The sequence below is a fragment of the Hydra vulgaris genome, chromosome 13 (genome assembly GCF_038396675.1).
Source record: "Hydra vulgaris chromosome 13, alternate assembly HydraT2T_AEP".
Classification (NCBI taxonomy): domain Eukaryota; kingdom Metazoa; phylum Cnidaria; class Hydrozoa; order Anthoathecata; family Hydridae; genus Hydra; species Hydra vulgaris.
The window spans coordinates 55,430,696-55,454,719 of NC_088932.1; the positions used below are offsets into that span (position 1 = coordinate 55,430,696).

The window sequence follows — 24,024 nt, forward strand, 5'->3', positions numbered from 1 at the left end:
ACTCTGTACCAGTATTTATTAACACATTAGATTTCTTTTATATTTTTTATAATAAAGTATTACAACTACAAAAAAAAAATTATAATTTCTTTAAATCACATTTTTTGCCATCGTTCATTTAATCAATGTTCAACAATGAAATTTAATTGATATTTTTTAACTCTTTAATTACTTTTCTAATGTGTCTCATTAAAAAGTTGTTAAATTGAGTTGTGAATTTCTACACAGTTTAAGCAGCGGTCACTCATGTATTTCTAGGCTGGTTTTATTTACTATTTACATTTTATATACTTTTTAGTTAAATTATTCATATTAAAACAACAGTTTTTTTAAAATGGCCACAGATTTTCAAAAACTTCCAAGAAAACAATTTCCTAAAACAGAACTTAGAACAGATTCAAAAGAAAATAAACAATGGAAACTATTTCAGGTATATATTTATCTTCTTTTATCAGTATTTGTATTTTCTTTTTGAAACTATCAGCATTTAGTTTTAATTATTTTATTTAAAATATTTTATAACTTTTTAAATTTTTAATGTTAGTTTTTTTATCTGTCTATAGTAAAAAATTATTTTCTAAACTATATATCAAAAAATTATTCCTACCATCAGTAACAACTAGGCAATTTGATTGACACCCAAATTTCAGCTCCTAGAAAATTTATAACTCTTGTGCAAATTACTTGAAGCTCTTGGCTTCTTGTTGAAACAAGTTAAAGTTCTTGTAGGAATTATCTCCAATTTTTTAATTGCATTTAAGTAAAAAAAATCTTTTGAATAATTAAAATAGATTTTAACAAATTTGTCAACTTTAAATTTCCTATTTTATTTTTAAAGCATTTTTATACTAATATTATATAAATCAAATGAATTTTTTGAAAGCATTTGCTTATTGTTAACTTAAATTGTTGCTAGTGCAGCATTAAATTTGAATGCTGATTAAATAATAGCAAGAAAAGATTTTTTTAAACTGGAGTGCTAGTACTAATATAAAAACAAAATCAGTTGTAAAAACATTCTTCTTTATACTAATATGTATACAATAGATCTTTTATTTCTTAATTATGGTTCCAGTTTTAGCAAAAGCCAATTAAAAATTAACTTTACGATGATGTACCCAGCGTTAGTTTGGGCATTATCATTCATGCAATTTGTTCTTCCTCTCTCCAACCTCCAAGGTCTTTAACCCAGTCAAATCTACTATGATTACAATGCATAAATAAAATTTCCAAATTTTATACCTTTAGAATGACTCCACCAAGTGTTTTTTAGGATTTAAAAAATAATCATTTGCTGTGTCTAGTTTTCTTTGCTGTGCATGGATTTCAAAAAACTGTATATATAAGTATTTTTTGGAGGTAATCAAGTTTATTTAGACCAACAACACCAAACTCATCAACTAATATAAGTCGGCACAGATACATACTTTGTGTGAAGGAAACTAAAATCAGAAAATCTGTGCTCAACAAACACTAAAACTTGGTGTGATCAATAAAAATATTTTTAAATGTTTTATTTTGGAGTGTTAATTTCTATCTCATCAAAAATCTCATCAAAATCTTTAGTTAAAGAAGCCATATGTTTAACTTGCTATATTTGATATTTTTGCAACTTGCCTTATTGGCTGCAGATTTTTTTTTTTTTTTTTTGTTATTTTAATTATTATTATTATTATTTTTTTTTTTTTTTTGATCTTTTACAAAGGAACTTCTTGGTTGAATTCAAGTGAAGCTGCAGCTGATTTTGTTTTCCCATTTAAAAATTGATCGATCTGAACAATATTTTGAAACTTCTTTCTCATTCTCCCTTATCTCCGATAAATTGGACTTTCGTATTTATAAGTTACTTTTGACATTATAGTCAACAAAAAAATAACAATTCAAATGCATTCCTTCTAGCACCGGTTAAGCAGTATCGGTTTAGGTACAACAATGCCATATATGCTTTGTTTTAATTTTCTGTTTTACTTTTATATGTTTTAATTATGGTAATTTATTTTTTTGTATATATTTTTTTTAGTTCCCTGTTATTGTTAAAGAATATTCAGCAATCAATTGTGTTCATTTTTCTCCTGTTGAACCTTATAACTGCCTGGTGACAAGTTCTGCCAAGGTTTTTAATTTTAGATTTTTTAAAGTTTTTAAAAAGTTTTAAATTATAATCATAGTCGTTTAAATTTTGCTACTTTTTATATAAAATTTATCTAAAATTGTTTGTTATAAAATTGATTGTTATCTTTGTCAAACATAAACATATAAATAAAGTTTATTGAACAGTTAAAGAAATTAATTGAAAGTTATTAGTGTGCATCAGTTTGAATATATCAAGCTCATTTAGCTGTGTTACTATGTTTTCAATAAAGACTTGGTTTTTCTTCATGAAAGAGCATAGAAGTCTGCGCAGACTTTAAACTTAGCAGACTTTTATGCTCATATAATGGTAAATATAGTTGTTTATTAAGTTACAGTAGTTTATTAAGTAAAAAGTTGTTTATTAAGTTTATTAAGTTTTTATAAAAGGTAGTCAGACTAGGACTTTGCAAAGGCCATTCCATTAATCAAATTTTTTTGGTCTTAAAAAAGTCTTTCACAAGGGTTGAAGTATGTTTTGGGTCATTGTTCTGCTGAAATATCTTTCTTTGATTTTTTTGAAATTTGATTTGAACAAAGGCAAGATTGCTGAAAAAATAAATCAGGAGGAGAATTGCATATCTTAATAGTTTGTTTGCAAAAGCTTAATAGTTTTGTTTTAAATAAGTCTATAACATGGATTAAGCTTTTGGGTAAAACATCTTGTAGAGTAGTGAGAAGGTACAAATGAAAAAAACTCAAAAAAAGGTAGATAGACAAGATTGTGTATAACTTTGTATGTCATTGTAAGGCCAAATTTTATTCTACGGGGTTCAAGAGATTCAAGATTAAAGATATTGAGGAGTAATCTTTATAAGAAATATGAAAACTTTTAAAGACAATTCTAGTAAAATATGTGTGAACCTTTTCTATCCGACATTAATCTTTAAAAAATTTGGATTCCACACTGAGGTACAAAATTCTAATAAAGGTCAAAAATAAACTTTTTAGGCTCTAATCAAAAAATTTTGGGAGTATTGGGAATCATTACTAATAAAAGATTTTAAAAGTAGGAGAGTGTGTCTTGCCTGCAAAGAAAGAACAGTGAAGCATTAGAAAACAGTGAACGTTAGAAAACTTTGTAAATGAAGACGCAATTATACCAATATCTTGAATAGATTTAATAGCTGTATCAATGTTCTTTGAGTATCAATGTAATGGGAAAGACCTGTTTCCATAGCATAGATGAAAATATTTTTGGTTGCTATATTAGGCAACCAAAAAATGTTACTTAATATAGCAACCAAATGGCAAAATAGTTGCAAATGTGAATGCTAAAATATTTGGAAATATGCAAGTATTTAACCATTCCAATAATTTTTTTAAGGTATTGACAAGGTGTGTGTTTTTTCCATCATCTTCTGCCTGATACAACTTGCTGTCGTACATAAACAGCTTGATGCACTTGATCACCATTGATACACAAGGTTAAATTGTTTATAAAAAATAAAATCAAGGTTTGGCCTAAGACAGTCCCTTGATTTGATATGAATATATCATTGTTTTTTTTTTTAATCATTTTAATATTTGCTTTGTATTTTTTAGTTTGATATGGATGCAAATGATTTTCCATTGTCACCTTCTTTTAATCTTGTATTATTTAGTTATAGTTCTTGTTTTGAGCCTTCTTTCCTTCAATTTATCAAATCAAATTACAAGCAAATATGTTTTCCTGCCTTGTGCAATTTACTGACTCATGCAATTTGTCAGTAAATTTTTTAAGTCTTCTAGCAACCTTTTTAACTTTGATTGTTTTTTATTTTTTTATTAAATGACTGCGTAAAGCTTTGTTGGATTTAAATTTGAATTTTTTTAAAAATTACTATTCATAATCTTAAGTGATCTGATGGGTTTAATAACATTTTGTTTTCTATTAATTTTATGTTTTTTTCTTTATTAAGGATACAATTAATTATTTATCAGATTCTAACTTATTCTTGTATTGAATCTTTGCTAATTTATTATATGTGATGCTTTTCCCTTCATACTGTAATTTACTTTTCTCACAAACTGTTTTTTAGTTTAACTGATTTTATTTATATAAAAAATATATTTATACTTATATATTCTAAAAAAGGAATTTGCAAATTTTAATTGCATTAGGTACAAATTTTCGCTCCATATACAAATGAAATTATACGAACTTCTTCTCGATCAAAAGAAAATGTTTATGGTGCTCGGTTTAGATTAGATGGAAAGTTAATGGTCACTGGAGGAGAGAGTGGTACTGTACAGGTAAAAAAAAAGCTGCTCTAATACTTGTTAGTTCAATATTTTTAATATTATCCATATTTAATGAAAAGTTTTTTTGTGTGATTTCTTGGGTTTACTTAGTACATTTTTGTGAGGTTTTTTTAGTCCAAAGTGTATTAAAAATTTTCTTTTTAGTAATTTCTATTTTTCATATCTTTATTTTCTTTTCTTAAATGTTATATGTGTGTGTGTGTATATATATATATATATATATATATATATATATATATATATATATATATATATATATATATATATATATATATATATATATATATATATATATATAGTGAAAACTAAATAATTATTAATATATATTTCAATTACATTACTTAAAGTTTCACGCAATAGCGATCATCAGATGTAACAACAACAAAAAATAACGACAAAAATTTTATACAAAAAATGCTATGGAGTGTCCGCTTTGATAACACACACACACACACACACACACACACACACACACACACACACACACACACACACACACACACACACACACACATATATATATAAAGTTGCACTTAAAAATATTTACTATGCATTATTCTCATCTTATCTTAACTATTGTTGTCAAGTTTGGGGTATTGTTGGTCAAGTTGGAAACTATTGCATTACAAGTTGCTATCATCACAGCGTCATTGCATTAGATTAATAAACTTCCCACCAACTAAATCAAATACATATGAGTACTTTAAAAAACTTAACATTCTAACATTTCCAGCACTTGTAAAGTATGCTAATCTTCTTTTTTTTTTTGACTTCAATAAAAATTTACCATCTTCCATTACAAACTTGTTCACAAAAAGTAGACTAGTACATTCCAACTCTTCTAGAAATATATACAATGGGAAACTAAATATACCATCTTTTGAAACCCAGATTTTAAATGAGTCCAAAAAACTACATCCTAAAATACCTTTTCTCCATCTTAAAAAATATCAATATCAAAAAATTTTAGGAAAACATTTTATTCCAAAGCTTTAGACATTATCCTTATTATTTTTTTTTTTTTTAATTTTCTTTATTACTACTTTATCATCTATTTTTTATTTATACATCTTTATTCATCTATACTTCTTTATCATCTATTTACTATTTGTACTATTTGTTTGTTTATTTATTTATTTATTTTTTTTAATATTATAACCAGCAAATTATGATTTCTACATGTTTATTTTTAATGCATGTTCTATGTGCTTTAATCTATGTGTTTATGGTTCATGTTTTTTAATATATGTTTTTGCTTATTATTACTTATATTTAAAAATTCACTCCTTCGATCAGATTTCTGTATAAGTGACACCATCCTAATAAGTTGTTAACTTATTATTATAAATAAATTTATTATTATAAATAAATTTATGTTTATAACTACCAATATAATTTTTTTTTTTTTTTCATTGTATTTATTCTAAACATACTTATTATTGTAATTACTATAATTTGTATTAATTTTGTTATCTTATATTATAGTTATTATTATTATTATTATTATATATTATTGTTGTTATTGCTACTATTATTGTTATTATTATTATTTTTATTATTAAAAAAATTGTAAAAATGATTTAAGGAAAATAAATAGCTTGTTGTTGTTCCTGTTTTTGTTGTTTTTGTTAATTGTATAAATGAATAAAAACATGATAATTTTTTTTTTTTTCATTATTATTATTATTTCTTAAAATTGCGGCTTTGCAAATAATAATTTTTTACTTTTAAAATGTTAAACAAAAATAAAAAATATTACTTGTTGCAAACAAAAACAAAAAACTTTTTTAATCAAAATTTTTTCTAAATTATAAGAATTTTTCTGTTTTCACTTTTTTGATATTGCACAATCTGTTAATTAAATAAAGCTTTATAATGTAACTATTATAAGATATTATTTTTGTAAACTATTATTTTTTCTTATAAATATAAACAAAGACATTGCAAGAGTTGTTTCAACCGTAAATACTTGTAATAATTAAATAAAAAACATCTTCTATAGATATAACTCTGTTATTAATATTTCAATACAATATATCAAGGGAGTTTAGATTTTAACCCTTGTTATTAAATATATTTATACTTGATATTGTTATTAAGTATATTTATTCTAAATAACGAGGGTATCTAAACTCCCTTGAAATATTATTCTGAAAAATTAATATTAGAAGTTTTTTAATTATAAAAAATAAGCTCTTTATAAGATGTCATTCAAAGTTTGTAGTAATAAATGTTTTCTCATTTTTTTGATAAAATCATTTTAATAAAATAAACAAACAAAAAAATTAAAATATCAAAAGCTAATATAAAATGAAGTTTAAAGTATACTATTTTTTAGCTAATATTTTTTTGTTTTGTTTGTTTTGTTTTTTTTTTAATTTGGTAATTATTTTTGTTATTGTTTATTATGAGAAATTGCCTAAATAAATATTCTTGCGTCTGCAAGATGGTAAAGAAAAGTTATTTTTATTACATTTCTTTCATCAAAAAAGATGTTATTAAAAAAAAGATGTTATTAAAAAAAAGATGTTATTAAAAAAAACATCTTTTTTGATACAAAAGTAAGTAGATTTTTGTTTTTTCTTATTAAAATAGTATTTAGTGCTATAACACAACTAGTATAGTACAATAGTACAACTATACTATTTTTCCACAAACTTTTATTAAATTAGAAGTCAGACTTTTGAAAATATTAAAACTCACTGTGTAACCAGCATACACCGATAAAAATATGGACTTCAAAAATGTAGCACATGCAAATACATTTTCACTTGTGAAAATATGCCTTAGAGAAAAATCTTCAGACAAAAGTTTGCTAAGATTGAAAGTTATCATTTTAAAGCATTAAACCACACTTAACTTGGAAGTTGTAACTTCTAAGCTAAGCTAAGACTAAAAACCGCTTCACATCCACATTTGTTTTTTATACTTAACAAAAACTGTTAACTGCTTAGTTTTTAATAAAACCCACTACAATTAGTACCCACTCCTCTACAGTTAAATTGATTTTATACCATGTTACTACAGAAGTAGCCAGAATATTATTTCACTTATAAAAGTTCAATTTATTGCAGAAAATTTATAACAAATAAAAAACTGGATACGTCTGTAGTAACATGGTCAAATCAATCAATCTTTATGGACACACAAAAATAATGATCCAAACATTTTTTTTTATTTCTTTGTTTCTAATTTACAAAATATATTAAAATGTAATGTTATCAATAAATTATCTCATGTAATATAAAGATTTTGTGAAAACCAGGGTTTTTCTTACCCCTGAAAATCCCACACCTTAAAAGGGAAATTTGGAATAAGCATCTTTTAATTGATAATGGCATTTTTATTAAGATTCATAATAAGGTTTACAGATGTACATATTCAGAATCAGTTTTAAATATAAATATATATATATATATATATATATATATATATATATATATGTAATATATATATATATATATGTATGTATATATATATGTATATATATATATATGTATGTATATATATATATATGTATATATATATGTATATGTATATATATATATATATATATATATATATATATATATATATATATATATATATATATATATATATATATGTATATATATATATATGTATATATATATGTATATATATATGTATATATATATTTATATATATATATATATAAATGTATATAAATATATATATATATATATATGTATATATATATATATGTATATATATATGTATATATATATATGTATATATATATATATATATATGTATATATATATATATGTATATATATATATATATATATGTATATATATATATGTATATATATATATGTATATCTATATATATATATATATATATATATATATATATATATATATATATATATATATATATATATATATATGTATATATATATTTATATATATATATATATGTATATATATGTATGTATGTATCATGGGCTATTCTAGACCATTTTCAACAGCGCCGACTGTATTTGGGTGCTGCCCCAATTAAGAAATTGATTTTTTTTTTTTGGTTTGTTTTTACTGCAAATATCGTTTTTTGTTTTTTTCTTCGCAAAAAAACGCCTACATAGGGAAAATTTTCTTACAAAAAGGTGCCAGCACAGGGGGTACCACTGCCCAAGTTATTTTTCTAGAATAGCCCCTGAATTTTTATATATATATATATATATACATATATATATACATATATATATATATATATATATATATATATATATATATATATATATATATATATATATATATATATATATATACATATATATACATATATATGCATATATATACATATATATACATATATATACATATATATACATATATATACATATATATACATATATATATGTATATATATATATATATATATATATATATATATGTATATATATATATATATATGTATATATATATATATGTATATATATATATATATATATATATATATATATATATATATATATATATATATATATATATATATATATATATATATATATATATAGAGAGAGAGAGAGAGAGAGAGAGAGAGAGAATATATATTGTATATAAATGTATTATAACTACCATTTTCCTTATCAGGTATTAGATGTTAACAGTAGAGCTATTCTCAGAAATTTAAAAGGTCATACAAAGTACGTTTTTTTATGTTTTTATATACTCTTATCTGATTTTTTGTTTTTTTTTAATTGATTATGATGTTTGTAGTTCTATATTATAATTTATAGACCCACTCATGTGTGTCATTTTGGTCGAGAACATATGAAGGTATTTTCTGCATCTGATGATAAAACTGTTCGCTGTTGGGATCTTCCCACTGAGAAAGAAACTTTTGTTGTAAAAGCCCATAAGGTAACATGTTTTTCTAGGATATTGAAATGTGCTATGTTACACATTAAAGAATGAAAGTATTTTGTATATTTGTTGCTATGTATTTCTGTCTGCTGAGTACAGGCTGTCATCTAATGCAAAACTATTCAAATTATGCCATTTAAATTAAAATCGAATTCACAAAATCCAAATAAATGTAACGCAAAACTAATTTAAGATAAAAACATTAAATTATTTAAAGATAAAAATATTAAAAGATTTTTTATATTTCCTAATTTTTTTATATTTCCTCATATTATCCGCTGATTCAGTTTATAAGTATCATTATTAATGGATTTGATAAAAAAGGATTAGTTTAGATCAAAAATATCAGTTTATAAATTTATTAATGAATCAACAAATGAATAAAAAGGATTAGATAAAATTAAAAGATAAATTAATAGAAAAAGTTCAAAAGATCAATTCTTTATTTATTTTGCAAAACACATAAGTGTTTGATAAATCATATACAAAGTATTGCAAAATATTGTTTCAAATATTTTGGTTTAAATATTATTAGTTAAAATATTAAATATTTTGGAGAATAGTAATTTGTCTGTTAGAGACTTTGAATATTTATGCTTCAAAAGTATTTGTTTTTTAGGTTTAAATTCTACATGTGTGTATTTTGCCTTATGAGAGGCAGATTCTCTTAAATAGAATTAGCACACCTCCCATCATTAATTAAAGCATCTTATGAATTAATGTTGTACATAAACTTTTCATTAAAAAAAAAAATCATAGGAGAAAGTTGTTGAACAGTAAAATATATTTATTAAGTTAATACCAACCTTTACAAACAATGTATATATATATATATATATTTAGGATTATATAAGATCTGGATGTGTAAACCCAACAAGCTCAGATATATTCATTAGTGGTGATTAGTTTTTATTTTATTTTATTGAAATTTGTTTTCATTAAATGTTTTTTTTTATTTCCATTTTTTATTTATTATGTTCAAACTATTAGGGTCCTATGATCACAAAATTAAAATGTGGGATTTACGTTCACCTTCGGTAGCTATGGAGATGAATCATGGTGCTCCAATTGAGTGTGTAATATTTCATCAAAATGGAAGTCTGTGCATATCCTCAGGTACTCTTTATAGTCTACTCTATAGTAATTTAAATAAAAAACAATAGTTTGATGATGATAACTTTTTTTTGTATTTGGGGGAAAAACATCTACAACCTAACTCACTAGTTCAACCGCTAGTTTACTACTGAGGTTAAAAATTAAAATAATTTAATTATTCAAAATAATAACCTATAAATAGTTTAATTTAAGATATATTTAAATCCATATCTTATTATAAGTTTATATAAATTTATAAGTTTCTGGGGACTAAAAAGTTTTACGAGCTAAGACTGAATGCCCAACCTCCTCAATTTTTCTTTTACACTAATTTACTTACTAATACTATTTACGAGAAAAACATTTGAATCAATGAGTGTTTAACTAATAGAAAAATTTAAAATTTACTACTGATTTCCATGAATGCCATGTTACTTACTATTACTTTGTCTAAAGAAATTCTTTTCCTAACTTTTAGAGTCACTAACATTCATTTAATTATCATTTGTTATTATATTCGACATCATCAACCTTAATTGCTCATATTTAACCTTCATAATCAATCAAAACCATCATAACAATCTGGTAGATATAATTCTCCGAATATAACCCAAACACACCTAACTCTTGCTCTTGATGCTTCTTCTCATCCATGAACTGATCTAATTTTTTTCAAGGTAATAAAACTTACCATAACACTATTTTTTTTTTGTCATTATTTATTTTAATCACTTTTTGACTTCTCTGTATTCAACAAAAGTACTTTCCAATGTTTCTACACTCCAATAATGTCATAAGCATCTTGTATACTATTACATCTCATGTTAACCTATTGTTTACAAACTGTGCAAGTAACAGATTTTGCTCTCCGACGCTCCACATAGCCGCCTACCAGTTTTTTCTGCTTGTTTATTGTTGACTTTACAATCCATATCTTTTATCTTAGTTGTGTTTATTAAAAGTCTTTTTGCTTGCATTTCATCTTTCCAACACTGAAATTTTAATAATAAATATTCTCTCTCTGCAATTGAGCATAAATCATAGTTCTACATCACAACATTCCTATTTTTCCTTTCCAGTTGTTTAACACTGCATTACTCTTTTCCTCAAAATTTAAGATCTCACCAAATAATTTTTGCTCAGCTTTGTATACAATTTGTTTTGCTTTATGTTTAACCAAGCGTAGTCTTCGTTCCCAGATTTTTTTTGTTTAGCTAAATAAATGAGTATTCATTTTCGGACCTCTTCCACATTTTATAAAATCTCCTAGTTTCTTATGCAAGTATTGCTTACTTCTGCACTCACAAATATTTTTCAGGTTATTTGTCACTAATTGTGTGTCTCAATTTGTGATGTGTGATACATAGTACAATAAATGTTTGATGTGTGCTTTACCTTGTATTACTCTCATATTATTTACCCATTTTCTATTTTCTTTTAGTTCTCTTGTCATAGTACACTTGTGTGTTAAAGCTGTGTGTCTTTATGTTACTATTTGCTGGTCTTTTTTTGTAAACCATATAAAGCTAAACCTCTTTCTATAATGTACTCCCTTAATATTAACTCTGGCTGCACCAACACGTCCATACGTATCTCTACATACAATCAGTTTTTCATTTTTTCTAAGAGTTTTTGAACCAATAACATAGGCAGTTTAGAGTTATTCATTTTTTTCAATAGTCCTACCTGATCTGCATATACTTAAACTTAATTTATTTTACATTTGTCTTTTATTTTTATCTCATAATCTTTTGTTTATTTTTATTTTGTTCATAAATCTTTTTCAACAGTTCCCATCTTAGAAAAAAAGTTTGTTACTGTAAATTTTTATTAGTTTTTTTATTATTACAAACATTAAAAAAATAAAATCTAAACCAATCCATCAATCCAGCTAACATTAATCCAACAAAGATTGATGCATCAATCTAAACAAAAGTAGAATACTGTAATAACAGTTACTGTATCACATTTGAGTATTTACAAACAAGTTGATATTGTTTTATTGTATAGGTGGGAATTATATAAACGTTTGGGACATAATCGCTGGTGGAAAACTTTATCATCAGTTCTCAAATCATCAAAAAACAATAACTTCACTCTGTTTCAATGGGGATTACACTCGCCTATTATCTGGATCTCTAGACAGGTGCTTTTACAATATTTTATGGCAATGTTTCTTTTTTTTTCTTTCTTTTTTTTTTTTGTCTTCTTTATTATTATGTTATATTGAAAAACAAATATGTAACCGCAGAGCACTAAATAATTTTTTTGTTATTACTTATATATATTATTTTTTTGTTTTTTTTTATATTGTTTTTTTTTTTTTCTCCTTTTTTTCCTTTAAAGTATATTGGTGTTATTTATGCTTTGCATCATATTATAATTTATATATTATATAAAAGTTAAAAAAGATATAATACAATAATGCATTTTTATATAATATATAAATTATATACATTATGGTAATAATTTCAAGCTTAACATATAAAATAAAACTAAAAATTCATTTAGGCATGTAAAAGTATATGATATAGAAGATTATTCTTTGGTAGCAAATATTGACTACCCATCTCCAATTCTAGCCATGGACATTTCGGTAAACAAAATTTTTTTTTAGTTATTTATGGATCGTCCCTAAAGTACGTACACTCGGATGGGGGAGAGGGAGTCTGCAAATAGCATTTAGAGATAAGGGTAGGTGTAAGGAAACAAAAAATTTTAAAAAATGTCATAAATTGTTGGGTAGGTAGGTTAATAGCGTAGGTACTTTTAGGAAGGTGGATGGTACCCAAAAAAGTGTATAACAATATGCGGTAGGGGGAGTGGGAATAGGTGGAAATAAAAGCGTACATACTTTATGGACGACCCCTTATTAAATTAAAGATATAAATAATTCATTTAATATTATTTAAGGCTGATAGTCAGCATATAGTAGTGGGAATGTCAGATGGTGCAATTTCTCTACGTCATAAAAAGAAAACTTTATTAAATGAAAAAGTTAACAGGAAGCGGTCGTATAAAGTTTTGCCGGGAACTTATTTGCACCGAATCAGAAATCGATCTGCAAAGCCAAATAAGGTAACTATAATACCAAATAAGGAAATTGTTTGTTTTTGGTAAATTTTGCAGTTATAATTTACGTTGTTATTGCCGTGTAGCATGATGTCGTTATTCGTGACACTTTTACTAAAAAACTTTCAAAAGCTGATCGTCATTTACAAAAATTTCGTTATCATGAAGCACTCGATTGTGTGTTAATCACGGGCTGTGATAATACAGAATATGTCATCAGCGTGCTTACTGAATTATCAAGGAGAAATGCATTAAAAATAGCTCTTAAAAATAGAGACGCCAACTCATTGCTCAGCATAATGAAATTTTTAGTTAGGTAATGTTTCTTATTCATTTTAATTGATTATTTCAATTTTCAAAATGTACATCACATGCTTGTATTTTTATTTTAGAAATATATCTTGTCCATTTTACGCAAAAATATTGGTACCAATTGCAGATCTTGTTTTAAGTAAGTATGCTAACTTTTTTTTAACTAATTTAGGAAAAAATAAAGCTGCTCGGGCCTTGGAAATAAGGCTTTTTATCACTGGTTTCCAAGGCTCAATTTATGTTTACATAATAGTGCATATAATTTTGCTTCTGCATGGTGTCCTTAAAGACAGGAAATATTGAGTACAACTTTTACATTAGTTTCTGACTTCTAAAATGTGTCAATTCTAAAAGTATATATATATTTGATATATCAATATATTGATAGCTACATATCGTAGCTTTTTTGCAAGCTACTACAAACGAAAATTCTATAGTTATTATGTTATTAAAGCCACCTATCGCTATAGCGTTAGGTGGCTATAGTAACTAATCGTAGCTTTGTAGCTTTAAACAATGTTGTTTTATATAAAACTATCAAATCAGGTATTAAAAAAAGGTATATTCTCAACGCAAAAATGATAAATAGAAATATTGAGTGGTATGAATAAAAATCTAGCGTGGATTGACACGTGTTGCGCAAATAAGATTTAGAAAGCCGTCTGCAATTAAAATAAGTATATAAGATTATTATATGTAATAATAATAATAGTCTTTATATGGTATAAATAAAATATAAAATATAATGCGAATTTTTGATAGCTAACCGCCGGCTTTTTTAGTTGAAGATCCTCTTTGCAAATCGCTGTCTTTATTGTTATGACTTGTCGCTAGCATTGCTAGGTATCTAACCTCGGACTTCGATTCTGAAACAAACTTTAAACCATGGCTGCTAAGGGCAATGCAATTTTTTAGCAGCCTACACCTGCGAAACTCCATTGTGGTTGTCATTCATTGACAGGAAATTATTTGTCTTTTTTGACATATTAGCAACACGGCTACTTCTCTTCACTCAATTGTGTCATAAAATCATTCTGATTTTCTTTATCAAATAACTTTTCTATTTTAATGGTGTTTGTTGATGTTAGTTAATTTTCTATATTTTATTAAGACAAAAACTTTTTATAAATATGAGAAAAATAAAAAACATCGAAATCTCTTTTTGTTATCAAAATACAACTAATATTGATTGTTTTTTATTTTTGTTACAAATTCTAAAAACGTTAAAAAAAAAACAAGAACAATGTAAAGTTAAAACAACAAATATACAAAAAGTTAGAATATTAAAAGTTATAACAAATTTATGCAACATAAAATTTAACATAACTCATATATTTATATATATATATATATATATATATATATATATATATATATATATATATATATATATATATATATTTAACTGTATTAGTGTTTTACTAATACTATTAGTTTATCTGTCCAAAATGAGTTGAGAGTTCAATTGGATAATCGGAAAAAAAGTTTTCAAAATTGTCAAAAGTTGCTAAATTTTCAGTAGGAGACATTAAGGCGATGGAATAGATGGTGGAAAGATAGAAAGTTTTGTTAACAAAAAAGTGAATTTGATCATCCGGTCAATTACAAGAAATCCATTCCAATCCCAAAAAGATCTCGCCAAAAAGTTTGAATGCAGTCGTTTTCTTGTCAGAGAAGCACTTAAGAACAAGGGTTTTTAAATCCGAAGCGATCAATTGACGGAGGATTGAGAAGAAAGCAATTCGTCGTGCAAGAAAGCTTGTCAAACTTTTTAACGAAAAAATTTATGCATCATTGAGGACGACGAAACATGCTGCAGAAAGAATTTATCACATTTGCCCGGCCATCGATATTATTATCATTCAAAAGGTGTCTATGTCAGCAACAAATTTAAGTATATTCAGACTGAAATGTTTGGTTCGAATATCCTTGTGTGGTAAGCGATTCGTTTCTGTGGTCTTAAGAGTTCTCCATTCGTCACTCGAAAGAATTTGACTTGATTTATACATCATTGATTGTCTTCAGAAACGTCTTTTGCCATTCATTAACAAACACAGCAAGGTAGTTATTTTTGGCCGGATTTGGTAACGATTCACTACTCAAAGAAGACAATAGAGTGGTACAACCAAAGTGGCATCGAAATCCCTAAGCTGCGCGTTATCGAGAGTTACTGTGAAATTACAGAAGGAATCCTGTTGTAAAGCAATAAATCAGCGAAAGATGACAAAAAGTTAGAAAAATATGGATAGCAGCATCAAAAAAGATCACTAAAAGCAAGATTTAGGCCATGATGGCACCTACTTTCAAACAAAGTTCGATTAGTTTCTAAGCGTCCTCTGAAATTTGTGCAAACTGATTAAATACTTTAACTGATACAATAAATTTCATAAAAAAATTTGAAATTATTTTGTTAAGTATTTCTCGAATTATTGCTAAGTATATCCGGCCAGAAAGTACTGATCCCATCCGATAACATACATTCAAAAATTTTAGTCAATTCAATTAAATAAGTACAGAATGAAATATTTTTATAAATAGAACAGTTTACAAATTTAAATATCTTTATTATTAGATCAACTTACTAACTAAACGGTTTCAATTAATAGAAGCAGAGATAAAAAAAAAGGGAAAAATGGCGATTATCAAAAAGTTCTTCTTTTTCTGTATTTCCTACATTAGTACGTATGACGTTCAGAAGTAGTTTTAAATAATGGCGATACAAAATTATCTGACTTTTATTCTCCGCTTTGATATCTCTTAATGTTTGCTTTCTGTAACAGTAAAAGTTTGGTTTTGTAAAAAATTTGATACATATTTTATTAAAATTTAATAGTATTCTAGTTTAAATTAAAATATTGTAAATAGTTGCTAAAGTAAAATAGTTGCCATTGTATAATAGTTTGTCGCATAAAGTTTTATGAGTAACTATAATGACGTTCAAAAAAAACTTTTGTTTAAAATGAGAATTAATACTTTATATATAAATTTTTATAATGTAGTAATACAGTTTACTTTTAATATCTCAAACTCTCAGGGGACTGGGGTAAAAGTTCGAGATATCAAAAGGACATGAAATAAAGTTTGAGATATCGAGTAGTCGAGATATCGAGAGTCAACTGTATATATAACTGATATATGAGAGTCAATTTTCAAAAAGCAAAAGTCAAAATAATAAAACTTTTGAGTTAATTCCATTTCATATTTTATATAGCAAGGATTATCTTTTTCCGCATTTATCCGGAATTCATAATTTCGGAAAAGAAATATCTTTTCAGAACTCCGAAAAAGATATTTCTTAAACTTAAAGTTTTTGCGGATTTCCAAAAGTTCCTGTAAATAAAAAATTTAAATATATATTTTTTTAATGTATTTGCTTTTTTAACTTTTTCAGTCATTAATCACACCAAAATAAAGAAAAGTTTCTGTAAATAAAAAATTGAAAAAGCCATCAGCTTAAAGCTAAATAAGGACATAAGGAAAATAAATTCCGAATTTTTTTCGCAACTTTGTTTTCCAAATTTTTCAAATATGCCTTGGATGATAATAGATATAGTAAAATCTATCGTTTTTTTAAATATTAGATATGAATCTATTTAAATACTAGATATAGAAATGAAAGATTCTTGGTTCTAATAATAGATAGAGATAATATGATTGTGCGCCTATAAGTAGTATAAGTATTTTTTCAAAATCAATTTATTTGAGCTTTTAATAATGCACTTCTCTTATACTTCATAATATAAATATCAAGTAAACATAAAATATAAATATCAAGGAAACATATAGTAGTTGGTTAAAGGGGTGAAAGCTTTTCTTAAAACTTACTAAATTTACTTACAAAATTACATTGTATATTGAATTAAAAATTAACAAAAATTATTAAAAAAACACTTGGTTAATAGAAAAGTTTATAAAGTAAAATAAATATATTTTTTTATATTTTGTTGTGATACGCAAAAACTCAGCCAGTTACATAAGAATAGTTAATTAAAAAGAAAATATTACAAAAATTTATTATTTAAAAAGCAAAAAAAATATATTCTACCAGATATTTTTTCATCTTGATGTTGGCAATATTTTTTTAATTATGATTTTGATTGTGTTCATTTGTTTACTAAGCTCCGCGTGAAAAAACGCATCAATAGGTGTCTTAAAAATTATTATACTAGATTCTTTGAATTTTGTTTAGTTTTCTCGACGGCTCTCGAAGTTCCGTATGGAATATTTATCCAGGTTTCTCTTTTATCACACTGACATATATAACAGGGATGAATTGAACTGCGGTTCGAGTTTATCTCTGTTAGAATTAGACTCCAAAATATCTTTGCTTCTCAAAACTCATCAAAGTTGTTTGTTGCTCAGCAGCAATAATAAAATTGCCAAATAAACCTAACAGTTTTTCCATAAAATGTTAAACCAAGCAACAATTTGAAAAATATAAGATATGGTTTTTACACTATTGGGAGTTAAGGGTATATTTGTTGGAGTAAAAAATAAATTTATTGTTGTTGGCTAGTGTGGTGGCGCATATTGGCGGCGACTCTAATGTTTATACAAAATAGATTCTTTGTAACTTCCCACAGAGCTTCTACTAATATTTTGCGTGGACGTTTTAAATCTTAAGTAGCCTTATTTGGCTCCAGTCTCCTCAGCTCTACTTTTTTTGTTTTTTCTTTTTACATCAAACAAATTTTATTTTAAATTTTAGCAATGTACTCGTCAATCGCTGGTACAAACAAAAAGTTTGATCTTATGTTAAAAAAGTTAAGCGTACGCATTAAAGCCGACTTACGGACATATGAAGAAATGATGAAATTGCTTGGAGCTATGGAGCAAGTATTTACAATGATTACACCTCATACTATTAATTCACCTCATACAACGATTATGCCAAATGCTGATGAAGTCGCTTCAGATCAAAATGTAACTGACGTTGATTTTGTAATTGAATGAAAAATTTAACAATCTTTTTTTTTTTCTTTAATCATTATTGCGCTGTATTTCAGTTTTAAATTACGTATATAATGCACATACGCTTGTAATGGGTTATAAATAAGTTTTGAACTGGAGTTAATGTTAAGTTATCTCTGCAAAAAAATGTACAAGGAGGCTCGTAATAGTCTCATTTTGAAGCAGTGCTTAAATTGTATTTAAAAAAATAAAAAGTATATATTTTTTATCTAATAATTTTTAAACAATGGCAAAACATGAAAACATTCGAACGATTTGTACAATTTTTTGGAAAATAATTCAGATTAGCAAAAAAAGGAAATTGCCAACCATTTTATAGATCTTGAGTACACAAATGCAACTGTTTACTATTGGATTAAGTCTATTAATAGACTTAATTGTTTCAATTGAAACAAACGGGTCATTGGAAAGAAAAATATCTTGTGGTAGACCTGTTATAATTGCATCAAAAACCGACATTCGATATATTAAAAAAAGTTTGATCATCGTTCTGACTGTTCCCAAAATCACGTTGTCAGAAAGCTAAAATGTCGTCTAATTTACGTTAGAGATTGTAAATAAAATAACTTACATCAAATATCGTAAAAAAAAGTAAAAGACCACTTCTAACTGAAAAACAGAAGAAGGAAGTGAAAATGTCGAAAAATGTTAAAAGAATATAAAAATGTCGATTTTGTTTTAGACGATGAATCGTTCTTTACTTTATTCCTCGCAACCTGGCAACTCTAGTTTTTATTCAAGTTATATTAATCTGACTCCCCCGCGTGTAAAGATTGATTTTAAAGCCAAAAATGAAAAAAATTATAGATTTGGATTTGTTTTTCACCAAAAAGCGTATGAAAGCCGTTTTTTATTCCTTCAGGAATGGCAGTGAACCAACTAGTCTAAATGGAAACCTTTTCTAAATTAATTTTATAGTACAGAAGAGTGCGTATTTTGGCCAGACTCGGCATCTGCTCATTATGCAGAAAGTGTGGTAAATTACCTAAATGAGCAAAAAATCAATTTTGTACCAAGATCGATCAATCAAAACCATTTTTCAGGTGTTAGGAAAAGACTTATCCATATAAGAAGACATGTTGTCTAATATTTTTCTTTTTTTCAAATACTAAAAAGAGATAATTTTTTATTATTATTTTTAAGTTTTGTGTTTTAAATACAACTTTTTGTTCTGAAAATAAGGCTCTTATTCCAGTTCAAAAACTTATTCATAAACATTATATAGGTATATCAATGTATACTAAAATCTGAGGGTTTTGAACGCTTATTTTTTAATTTCCGTATTCAAGCTAGAGCACAATGATCACTTATTTGAAAATATTTATTCAAAATTGCTGAAAATTTGCTCTATGATGTATAAATGGTGTATTAATGATGTATAAACTTTGAATTCATTTCTATCAATTTAAATTCTGTCCTCAATAACTAAATAATGTTGATCTTTGGTAAACTTTACATTTATTTTCTATCTTAGTGAAAGAAAAATGATATTAACTTTTGCATGCATGCATACAGGGCTACTGAGAGGAAGGGGCAAAAGAGGCATACGTGTCCCGGCGCCAAGATAATATGGGCGCTAGAAGACGAAAAATAAAAGATAAAACTTAATCAGATTTATATTACAAAAAAATTAAAGTAGTTGTTTGGATTAATAATTTATAAAATAAATTTACTTGGTGATGCACAAAGCAATTAACTTTGATTAATTTATATTATCAAAGAATTATAGTTTTAAATAATTATTCTCTTTTCGTTGGTGGGTGCGGATTAACCCTTTATTTTTATATTGACGACAAAAAGTAGAAACTAGATCGTACCCAAAAAAAATATTTTATAGTTAAAAATCTTATAAATTATAACATGAAAAAAAAAAGTGAGTTATAAGATAAATTATCTTTTTATTCACTTTTATTTTGCTAAGTTTTAAAGGCTCCTTAAAGATTTTTAAAATCTCAACGCAAAAAACTCTAAAAAAAGAAAAATAGTACAAGCAGTGGCATCAGCTTTGGTTAGCAATTCAATCCTTGGCTGTCTCAAGAAGTCATTTCGGTGTTGAAGCTCTCTAACTATGGAAATAAACTGTATCAATTATACACTAAGTACTGGATCTAGAGATTTGTGTGCATGCCTGATCATCTCAAAAATAGCTATACTCAAATGTGTCTAAAAACAAGCAATAATATTAATTAAACATTTTGTTTACAATCAAAAACTAAAATTACTTGGGTTAAATACACTCAAAGAATGCTGTGACCTCATACTGCTATACAAAATATATGTTTGTCATTTACAATAGGTTGAATATTATATTATCCAACTGCAGCTTTTCTCATTAAACTTAGCATATAGTATAAGTAAAAATGACCTGTTTAAAATCCTATCTAATCAAAGGTTATCCTAACCTTATGCACTTTTTTACAAACCGTGTTGCAAACCGTTGAAATAAACTAGCGCACAATGTAATTTATGAACTTACAGTAAACTCTATTAAAATTTATGTTTATGATGTTAATTCGGCTGCAACAATATCAATCATCAGCATTTAAAAGCGTTATGACACCAGACATCCAACTCAAATAGCCTCTATTAAACTATTAGCAAAGCGGCCACGTGTGATCACAGGAAATTACTGCTGCTCTAAAGCTGTTACTTTAGTTTCAGCCGAAATATCAACCTGTGATGTATCTTGGTAGTTCTCTATCCATGATGTCTCTAGGTTAATCGTCTTAGCTATAAAACAGAATTTCAGGCAAAGCAAATGATAATAGTAAAATTGCAATGAGCCTCGAAGTGCAGTTTTTTTTTCCATAAGTTGGAAAATATAAGCTTAAAGTAAATATTATTGTCATTTCGGTTAACAAACTCAATTCAAAAATAGGATTGCGAAAACCGTTTCTTTAAGATTCCCATTCATCTGGTTGAAAGATTAAGTATTGGGAAAAAATTAAAGCTTGAGAAATTGAAGACAACTTTAAGGAAAAAATTTTGCATATTAGTTTTAATCTTCATTTTACCCTTGTGAAAGCACTTTAGGTTTTCTCAACTAAATATACCCTAAGAGTTTATAGCCTATTTCCTAATTTATATGCATTCTAATTTGAATTTTGAAACGCAATGCCAACCCCGTGTCGCAAAAGGTGAACGTCCATTAAGTAAACTAAAATTAATTTAAAAAAAAAGAATATAGGGTTACTATAGAACTAAAGCGTCTATCGGACATACATAATGAAAATGAACTGGATACAACTCTATCGTAAGATGACATAATAAAAATAATAATTTTTGTTAGTAAACAAGCAAGAAAAAGTGTTTTCTTTCTTCTTCTTTTTTCAAATAATCGATTTCATAATCGTAATCAGTGAATTTTAAATGCACTGCATAAATGTTATTTAATCTAGATTCGCCTCCAGAAAATATGGATGTAAAGTAAAGGTATAAGGAATAAAAAGAAAGTCATTAACTTGTATAATAAAACATGCTTTTGATATATCTATATATATATATATATATATATATATATATATATATATATATATATATATATATATATATATATATATATATATATATATATATATATATATATATATATATATATATATATATACGATGATACGATGGTACGATGATAGAGTTTGAAGAATGAGATAATAGTTTTAGAGAGATCGAACCATAATCAGAAGCACATAAGGGAGAATAAACTGAGCACTGACTAGGACTATAAACAAGACGTAAGTCGAGTAGAGAAGGTAAATGATTCAGATTGTCTGGAAAGCGAGATGGAAAGATGTTTATTTGTGCTAAAGATCGATAAAGGCAAAAATTGTGACCTTAACCTACAGGGTCATTGACACTAGAACCTAGCAATTTAGTGTGATGAGCATTAAAGTCACCAAGAGCAACAAAAGCAAATAAAAGAACAGTCTATGGATTCAAATCTAGTTTTCCAACAAATGAGTGAATTCATACGAACATAAATGCCAAAGCCAAGCATGTAACTATTGGAATTTTCACAAATTAAAGGAAGGTAAATATCAATACTAAGATTACAAGATAAAATGGCTGAACTCAAATTAGTATCACAAAGAGCAAATTGGTCTAGTGAACTTTGCAAGAGATAAGACTTAACAGAAGAAAAGTTACTTCAAAGTTCACAAATATTAGTGAATGATAGATTTAGAGAAATTGGTGATGACGATGGTTTTTTGTATTTTATAGTTTTTGATACTTTAGTCATTTTTTAAATTTTATAAAGAACTTTACTTAAAGCACAGATAGTACTCAGTTCACTATCTAACAGTCCAAGCAGTTGCCTCATTACTATTAGTAAACCCTATGCCGTAACAAAGGGCTCAAAATGTGACCTAATATGCATTTCATATCAAAAGTACAAACAGGGACACCATCGATGCACAAAATGGCATTGTTAGTACTCTGATATTTTACAGCTCTTGATGGAATCAGGCTTTCTTAGAGCGACCCCAGAGTTTGGGAAACCTGACTACTTGCAGGCCTCATACTCATAAAACTGAGTTTTAGAGCTGTACCCTCATTAAGAGATAATGAATGAGTTGCCTTGTCATACAAAACAGAGACACAAGCAAATCCCAAACAATGAGTCATGAAGATCCAACATATGACATCCTAAACTGGAAATTAGGCATTACAAATACATCTAGGCCCGCCTTATAAAGAAGGGGTGCGAAGCTGGTCAACAGATGGAATCTGTTTACCCCTTAAGTCTTTGTTTAGAAGGCTTTCTACAAGACAGTTGCCGAATGCATTTAACGTTTGTCCAAGATGCTTATTTTCATTGAAACACCATCTCTAGCCTTTACTCAACCAAGAACTCTAAGGCAGGGGGCGTGTTATGTCAGTGTAGGCATCTCCTAACTTTTGCCTAAAAAAGCGTATCCTACAAAGCAACAGGACATGGAATTGGTTGCACTGCATTACATTTTACCAAGAGCATGAACAGATTGTTCTAGGTTATATGTTACGAATACATTTTAAATTAAGTTCACAAAGAGCAAGTAGGTCTGATCAAGTAAGAAAAAGGTCTTAATGGATATAATTTTAGTGATAATAATTGAATAAATACAAAGACTTAAAAAATTTCTAAAACAAAAAGTTAGTAGGAAATAATGGTTTTAATAATAATTTTTAATAACTTTTATGTTTTTTATAAATAGAGAACTTCAATCATAAATAGTGAAATCCTAAGCATTTCTGTGAATCAACACAAAATATATAACAAAACGCTCATTTTTCAGCCTCAACAATGCACACCAAAACTTTTAAAACGGACGCT

General features: G+C 26.2%; 1 protein-coding gene across 1 annotated transcript; it reads left to right on the top strand.

Moving 5' to 3' along the window:
* The first annotated feature begins 276 nt into the window (after positions 1-276).
* Positions 277-18,707, top strand: LOC100211058 (U3 small nucleolar RNA-associated protein 15 homolog). The gene is made up of 13 exons (XM_065816988.1): positions 277-430; positions 2,021-2,113; positions 4,234-4,365; positions 8,991-9,043; positions 9,137-9,260; positions 10,107-10,161; positions 10,254-10,379; positions 12,369-12,504; positions 12,870-12,954; positions 13,272-13,436; positions 13,517-13,746; positions 13,823-13,881; positions 18,451-18,707. Exons 1-13 carry the CDS (start codon positions 335-337, stop codon positions 18,693-18,695), a joined length of 1,599 nt encoding a protein of 532 aa, XP_065673060.1. The 5' UTR covers positions 277-334; the 3' UTR covers positions 18,696-18,707.
* Positions 18,708-24,024: the final 5,317 nt, after the last annotated feature.

Excerpts from the sequence above, each read along its gene's own strand:
- LOC100211058 (XM_065816988.1), top strand. The coding sequence starts at position 335 with ATGGCCACAGATTTTCAAAAACTTCCAAGAAAACAATTTCCTAAAACA. Across the intron at positions 10,380-12,368 it reads AAGTCTGTGCATATCCTCAG|GTGGGAATTATATAAACGTT; the intron begins GTACTCTTTATA and ends TTTATTGTATAG. Across the intron at positions 13,437-13,516 it reads GATCTGCAAAGCCAAATAAG|CATGATGTCGTTATTCGTGA; the intron begins GTAACTATAATA and ends ATTGCCGTGTAG.